This window comes from Chroicocephalus ridibundus, chromosome 23 (assembly GCF_963924245.1).
Source record: "Chroicocephalus ridibundus chromosome 23, bChrRid1.1, whole genome shotgun sequence".
NCBI lineage: Eukaryota > Metazoa > Chordata > Aves > Charadriiformes > Laridae > Chroicocephalus > Chroicocephalus ridibundus.
The window spans coordinates 1,962,138-1,969,988 of NC_086306.1; the positions used below are offsets into that span (position 1 = coordinate 1,962,138).

Here is a 7,851-nt window from a genome sequence, read left to right on the forward strand (position 1 = left end):
ACAGGCAGAGCCCCGGGGACAAAGGCACGGCGGGGGTGCGAAAGCAGGGACAGGCACCCCCAGGGTCCCCGGGCACGGCCGGGGTGCCGCGGGCAGGATGGGGTCCCCGCTTTGGGTGCTGGACGCCTGGGGGTCCCATGGGGGGAGCAGGGTGCCACGGCCCCGCGACGGTGCCATCCCCGGGGTGGGGGGGGGGTGGTCCCCATGATGGTGCCATTCTGGGGGGGGTCTCCATGATGGTGCCATCCCAGGGGGGGTCCCCGTGACGGGGGGTCTCCACGATGGTGCCATCCCGGGGTGGGGTGGGGGGTCCCACGATGATGCCATTCCGGGGGTGGGGGTGGGGTGTCCCCATGGGGGTGCCATCCCGGGGGGGGGGGGGGTGGGGTGGGGTGTCCCTGCAACGGTGCCACCCGGGGGGTCTGTCCGCACAACGGTGCCATCCCCGGGGGGGGGGGGTGTCTCGGCGACAGTGCCATCGCGGGGTCCCCACGGCGGTGCCATCCCGGGGGGGGGTCCCCCACGACAGTGCCATCGCGGGGTCCCCACGGTGGTGCCATCCGGGAGGGGGGGTCCCCCACGCCGGTGCCACCCGGGGGGGTTCCCCGAGGCCGTGTCATCCCGGGGGGGGGGTGGGGGGTGTCCCCACGACGGTGCCACCCGCGGGGGGGGGGGGTGTCTCCGCGACAGTGCCATCGCGGGGTCCCCACGGCGGTGCCATCCCGGGGGGTCCCCACGGCGAGTCGCAGCCCCCGCGGACGATCCCCCCCCCCGCACCCGCCGCCTGTACCGACGGGGGGGGAACGACACCCACCGGCGCACCGACGGATCGCGGCGGGGACGGGGACGGCGGGGGGGGGGGGGGGGGGGTGTTTGTCCGTTACCGGGGAGGGGTCCGTCCCCCCCAGCAGCGCGACGCGGGGTGTGCGGGGGAGGTGGGGGGGGAAGGGGGCGATCTGCCGGTCCCGATGGCCGGTACCGGGAGGAACAAAGCGCCTCCCCCTCCTCCCCCCGCCCCCGCGGCTCCGCCACAACAATACCGGGGCGGGGCGGGGGGGGGGGGGGGGGCCGGGCCGGGCGGGGGGAGGGGGGTGCCGGGGGTGGGGGGGGGGCCGGGCTCACCTCGGGGCACGGCGGCGGCGGCGGCGGCGGCGCGGGGGGGCCGGGCCCGGCCGGGGCGGCGGGAGGCGGCGGCGGCGGCGGCGGCGGGTCGGGGCGGCGGCGGGTGCGCGCCGCGCGGCTCCGGGGGCCACGCCCCCCCCCGACGTCACGGGCGGGAGGAGGGGAGGTTGGGGGGGGGGGTGGTCGGGACGGCGACCACCGCCACGGGGTCGGGTCGGACCGGATCGGATCGGATCGGTTGGATCGGGGGCCGGTCGGATCGGATCGATCGGACTGGATGAGGTCGGATTGGGTCCAGTTGGATCGGATCGATTGGATCGGGTCCAGTCGGATTGGGTCCGGTCGGATCGGATCGGGTCCGGTCGGATCGGATTGATTGGATCGGGTCCGGTCAGATCGGAGGGGGTCCAGTTAGATTAGATCGATTGGATGGGGTCTGGTCAGATCAGATCGGGTCCAGCTGGATCGGATCGATCGGACTGGATGAGGTTGGATTGGGTCCAGTTGGATCGGATCGATTGGATCAGGTCCAGTCGGATTTGGTCTGGTTGGATCGGATCAGGTCCAGTTGGATCAGATTGGACTGATTGGATCGGGCCCAGTCGGATCGGGTCTAGTCAGATCAGATTGGGTCCAGTTGGATTGGATTGATTGGATCGGGTCTGGTCGGATTTGGTCCGGTTGGATCGGATCGGGTCCGGTTGGATTGGATTGATTGGATCGGGTCCGGTCGGATTGGGTCTAGTCAGATCAGATTGGGTCCAGTTGGATCGGATTGATTGGATCGGGTCTGGTCGGATTGGGTCTAGTCAGATCAGATTGGGTCCACTTGGATTGGATTGATTGGATTGATTGGATCGGGTCCGGTCGGATTGGGTCTAGTCAGATCAGATTGGGTCCACTTGGATTGGATTGATTGGATTGATTGGATCGGGTCTGGTCGGATTGGGTCTAGTTAGATCAGATTGGGTCCAGTTGGATCGGATTGATTGGAGCGGGTCCGGTCGGATTGGGTCTGGTCCAGTTGGATTGGATCAATCGGACTGGATCAGGTCGGATTGGGCCTGGTTGGATCGGATCGAGTCCAGTTGGATTGGATCAGTTGGATCGGGTCTGGTCAGATTGGGTCCAGTTGGATCGGATCAACTGGATCAGGTCCAGTCGGATTGGGTCCAGTCGGATTGGATTGGGTCCAGTTGGATCGGATCGATCGGACTGGATCAGGTTGGGTTTGGTCCAGTTGCATCATATCTATTGGATCAGGTCCAGTTGGATTGGATCGGGTCCGTCTGGATTGGATTAATCAGATTGGATCAGGTCGGATTGGTTCCAGTCGGATCGGATCGGGTCCAGTTGGATCGGATCGATTGGACTGGATCAGGTTGGATTGGGTCCAGTTGGGTCGTATCTATTGGATCGGGTCCAGTTGGATCAGATCAGTTGGGTTGGATCAGGTCAGATTGGCCCAGGTCAGATTAGGTCCGGTTGGATTGGATTGATTGGATTGGGTCTGGTCGGATCAGATCGGGTCCAGTTGGATTGGCTCGATCGGATTGGATCAGGTTGGATTGGGTCTGATTGGTTGGATCAGATCTATTGGATTGGGTCCAGTTGGATCGGATTGGGTCTGGTCAGATTGGATTGATCGGATCAGGTCGGATTGGGTCCAGTCGGATCGGATTGATCGGATCGGATGAGACTGGATTGGGTCTGGTTGGATGAGGTCAGGCCCAGTTGGATCAGATTGATTGGATCAGGTCAGATTTGGTCTGGTTGGATCGGATCTATTGGATCGTGTCCAGTTGGATTGGATCGATCGGATCAGGTCAGATCGGGTCCAGTTGGATCGGATTGATCAGATCGGGTCCAGTTGGATTGGGTCGGGTCCAGTTGGATCAGATCAGGTCTGGCCGGATTGGATCGGGTCTGGTCGAATCAGATCGTGTCGGATCGGGTAGGATGGGATAGGATCAGATTGGATCGGATTGGTCCAGTTGGATCGGATAGGATGAGGTCAAATCCAGTCGGATCGGCTCAGACTGGGTCGGATCAGATCGGATCGGGTCAGATCTGCTCAGATCACGTGGGGTCCGGTTGGCTCAAATCGGATCGGCTTCACCCAGCCCTGGCTCAGCCCATCTCAACCTGGTCCAGTTCCGCCCAGTTTGGCCCAGTTCCGCTCAGTTCTGCCCGGCCTCGTGGGGACAGGAACCCCGGCGCCCTTTTGTGCTGCCGACGGCCACCAAGGCTGGCCGGCCCAACACGGCCGCGGGAATCGGGGCTGTTTATTGGGTAGGGGGTGGCCTTGGGGCACCCGAGGGTGCTCGGGACACCCCCCGGAGAGGGGACGGGGACCCCCCCAGCATCTCCTGCCACTTGACGTAGAGGAGGGCGGCCAGGCCCTTCAGCTGGGCACGGAAGAGGAGCCTGGGGCTGTCGTGCAGCCCTCTCCCAAATTGCCGGTCCAGCTGGACGCAGAGCTGCTCCAGGTGGCCCTGTGGGGACACGTTTGGCGGGGGGGGGAGGTGTCAGGGACACAGTGGACCCCTCCCCCGCGTGTCCCCCCCACCCCCGGGCGCCGGTGCTCACCCGCTGCTCGGCGGGGGGGTTCTCGGTGCCCACCACGTTGCTGGCGAGGAGGAGGAGGCTGTAGCTCAGGTAGCAAGCCTGCGGGCGGCAGAGGGCACGGGGGCGGGGGGGGGGTTCACCCAAAGGGGCGCCGGGGCACCTTAGGGGGTGCCCCACGGCACCCATTTCCCTGCGAGGGCAGCACCCACCTCCTGGTCAAGGTCCTCCGGCTTCTCCAGGCCCCCGGCGAGCACCAGCCGTCGCAGGGTGTCCGGCTGCGCCAGCGCCAGGAGCCGGCCCAGCGCCTGCAGCTGCAGGGAAAGCGGGTGTCAGGGTGCCGGCACTTGCCGTGGGTGCCCCGGCACCGACACGGTCCCACCTGGCTGCACCCACCTCCGCCTGCGCCCCGGGAGGTGGTACGGTGCCTGGCGGCTCCCCCAGCAGCCGGGACATGGCGCGAAGGCTCAGATGCCGGCGAAGCTCCCTGGTGAGAGGGGGGAAGAGCGTGAGGAAGGGTCCGGTGCGCGCCCAAGCGCCCGTCCCTGCCTCTGTGCCCGTCACCACCATCCCCGGTGCCATCCGTGAAGCGGCGGGTGGCCCCGGTGCCCTCCGGACACCCGTGGCGAGGGGCGTCAGTGCCGGCAGCCGCATTCTGCCCGCTTTGTGCCTGCGCAACCGGCTGGAATAAAAGAATTAAGAGGCAGACGCATCCCAGCCCGCCCGGTGCTGGCACGGTGCCGCGCGCGGGGCCGTGCCAGCTGCCGCCGGGCTCCCCGTCACCAACGCGTGGGGCGCGGGTAGGGCGGGAGGCCTGGCGGCTCCGGCCGGCAAGCGGCGCGGCGTGCGGGGACGTACCTGTCCCTGCTCGTGAGGTCTGGCAGGAGCTGCACCAGGGCAACCAGGTTGTGGTGGTGCCCGGAAAGCTGGCAGAGGGACAGGCAGAGAGCGGGCAGCTGCGGGGACAGAGAGGAGCTGAGGAACGGGCAGGGAGGGCACAGCCCCTGGAGGAGGGGTGCGGAGGGTGGGCAGGGGGCGAGGGGCTCCCCCCCGGCCCTGGGTACCTGCTGCTGCCAGTCCCGGATGCCCTCCAGCAGGCAGTGGAGAAGGTGCTGCAGTTCGGGCAGGGGCTGGCAGCGCAACGCCCGGTCCAGGCCGAGGAAGGAGAGGAGGGTGACAAGCGCCAGGCGGGCGCCGTCGGCGTAGCGGCAGGGCTGGGTGACCACGCACAGCGCCAGGAACTGGAGGGGAAGGCGACACGTCACCCACGGGGACTTTCCAACCTGCCCCCCACCCCCCAGAAAAAAAAAAAAAAACAAACAAAAAAACCACCACCCGCAGGGCAGGGACAGGCTGGCACGGCCGGCGGCAGGCTCAGCGGGCACCCCTCCAGGAGCTGGCATCGGCGCCGCCCGCGCAATTAGCGGGGCAGAGATAACGAAGGCGCAGCATCCCTGGCACAAGAAGCGGCGGGGGCTCTCACCTTGCAGATGTCACCGAGCTGCGTCACCAGGGCCAGCGTGCCGGTGGCCTCGGGGCTCGCCCGTCTCGGGGAGCAGGAGGGATCCAGGCTCCTGGCAGGAGAGCGAGGGGTTGGCGGGGGGGCTGGCAAGGGGGGGGCAGCGGCCTCCTGCCCCCGGCGCCGGCGCTCACCTCCTGTCCGTGGGGCACAGCTCGGGGGGCAGCAGGCGGCGCAGGGGGCTCAGGTCAGCGCCGAGATGGGCGAAAGCCAGGCTGACGTCCTGCGCCGTGGGGCACCAGGGCTCGCCTGCGGGCGAGGGGACAGTGAGGGCGGGCGGGGGCTCGGAGGGCACCCCCGCCACGGCGAGGCAGCCCCCCTGCCCGCCCCACGCTCACCCCCGGTGCTCAGCCAGATCTCCCACAGCGCCTGGGAAGCGTTGGTGGCGTCCGGGCAGAGGGTCATGAGCTGCCGAAACAAAGAAAAGGTGACGGGGGGGTGGCACGGCAAGAGGAGGGGACGTCACCGGGGACGTCCTCCGGTGACACGGTGGCTCACCTGGAAGAGCCAGCGCAGGACGGGCAGCGGGCAGGTGGGCACGCAGCGGTAGAGCAGGCTGAGCCCCCCGTCGCGGACGAAAGCTGCCTGGCAAGCAGGGGAGTTGCTGGGGGGAGAGACGGAGAGGGTGAGCGGGGCTCTGGTTGTGTCCCCCGTCCCCAAACTGTCACCCCGCTCCGTGCCCGGCGGCTCACCTGAAGAAAAACCCCTCCAACGCGCTCTGAGGCTTCAGCCCGCGGGTGTCCAGGGTGGGCACCGGCGCGGAGCGGGCGCAGAAGATGGGTTCCCCGGGGTGGACGGCGGGGATGAATCTGGGTGTCACGGTGTAGTGGGCGAGGAAATCCCTGCGGGCCAGAGGGCGGCGTCGGGTGGGGAGCGGGCACCGCGCGGACCCTCGCCCGGGCACGGCTGGCAGGGCTACCTGTGCTCCTCGGGCAGCTCAGTGTCCTCGTCCGGGGACTCCCAGGAGCCGTCGTCGTCCGGCGGCGTGGCTGCCTGGCGCTGCTCCCTGCCACGGTGACGGTTAGGGCAGGGCGAGGGCACCCCGGGGTGCCCAGCACAGTCCCCGTGTGCCGTGGGGGTGCCAGCCTTACCTCTTCTCCCGGGCTAGCGAATCCAGGCCGTTGGCAAGCGGATCTGGCTGCGGGCACGCAGCCTGGACAATGGAGCAAGGGAATGGTGACGCTTCAGCGGGTACCACAACACCCAGTGGGCACCGGGATGTCCCCAAGGACCTCCCGATGCCCGGGCACCCGCTCTTGGGCAGGGACCTACCTGCTGGTGGTCCGCGGGGCTCGGGGGCTCATCCCCTGCCAGCAGCATGTCCTTCAGCGGGATCAGCTCATCGTCCTCGCTGTCTGTGGAGGACACCCACCCCCTCGCCGGGCCCACTGGGTGCCCCCCAGAGCTCCTGCCCGCCTGCTGCGGCGCCGTCCCGGCTGCGGTGTGCTGCCCGCCGTCGGCCTCCCCGCCCAGGGACCCCACAGCCGCCTCCGGCAGCACCGGGACATGGCTGGAACGGTCCGGTGCCACCTGGCACGCTGGGGAGCCCCGGCTGGCCACGTCCCGCCGGTTGGCATGGGGCTGAGCGGGGCCAGGAGGCTGCCGCCCTCTGCTCACCCGTTTCCTGGTGCCAGGGGATCCCTTGGATCGCCGGGGGGCTGCGGGGACAGCACAGGGGTCAGCACAGACTCCCCTGGGGCACAGGGAGGCCTGTGGGGGCAACGCAGGGGTGACTAGCCCCCCCCTCGCCACCGCCTTGGGGCATGGGGGCTATGGGGACAACACAGCGGGGACAAGGGGCCCTTCTTGGGGTGCCAGGGGAGGGCGGGGACAATGCAGGGGTGACCAGGGCCCTCCTTGGGGTGCCAGGGGAGTGTGGGGACAGCACAGCGGGGACCAGGGGCCCTCCATGGGGTGCCAGGGGAGTGTGGGGACAATGCAGGGGTGACCAGGTGACCCCTTGGGGCATGGGGCCTGTGGGGACAACGCAGGGGTGGCCAGGGCCCTCCTTGGGGTGTCACAGGACTCTGGGGACAACACAGGGGTGAGCAGGGGCCCCCTTGGGGCACAGGCAGGGCCCTAGGGACAACACAGGGGTGACCAAGGGCCCCATTGTGGCAGGGTCTTGGGGACGTGGGGGTGACCGGGGGCTCCCTTGGGGCACAGGGAGGGTCTTGGGGACAACACGGGGGTCACGGGGGGCCGCTTTGGGGCGCGGGGAAGGGCCACGAGGACAACGTGGGGGTGACCAGGGTCCCCCCTGGGGCAACAGGAGGGGCACTGCTCCCTTCACACCCACCCCCTGGGCAGGGCCACGCTCACCTCGCGCCCTGCCGGTGCCCCGGGAGCGGTGGGAGGCCCGGGGAGGGCTACGGGCAGGCGGGGGAGAGGGGGAGCAGGGCTCCAACAGGCCGGGGGGCGGCGGGGCGACGGGGCGGCCCACGGGGAGTTGTTTGAGGACGCGGAGCTGCCGGTAGCGCCAGAGGCCCGACTGGAAGCCATAGCTGAAGATGACGGAGCGGGGCACGCGGGCGGAGGAGAGGGGGATCTGGTACCAGCGCAGCCCCTCGGGGCGGGGGGCCATGGCGGGGCCAGGCCGGGCCTCATCGGGGACACCCCAAAATGGCGTCCGAGGCCACGCCATG

General features: G+C 68.9%; 1 protein-coding gene across 1 annotated transcript; it reads right to left on the reverse strand.

Annotated features, from left to right (window-relative positions):
* Positions 1-1,331: 1,331 nt before the first annotated feature.
* FAM178B (family with sequence similarity 178 member B) lies at positions 1,332-7,850 on the reverse strand. Its single transcript, XM_063358912.1, has 14 exons — positions 7,371-7,850; positions 6,479-6,976; positions 6,298-6,359; positions 6,126-6,266; positions 5,899-6,048; positions 5,705-5,810; positions 5,545-5,614; positions 5,341-5,455; positions 5,171-5,258; positions 4,752-4,928; positions 4,471-4,643; positions 4,070-4,369; positions 3,712-3,880; positions 1,332-3,617 (listed from the first exon to the last, which is right to left on the reverse strand). Exons 1-14 carry the CDS (start codon positions 7,848-7,850, stop codon positions 3,408-3,410), a joined length of 2,739 nt encoding a protein of 912 aa, XP_063214982.1. The 3' UTR covers positions 1,332-3,407.
* Between the last annotated feature and the right edge of the window lies 1 nt (position 7,851).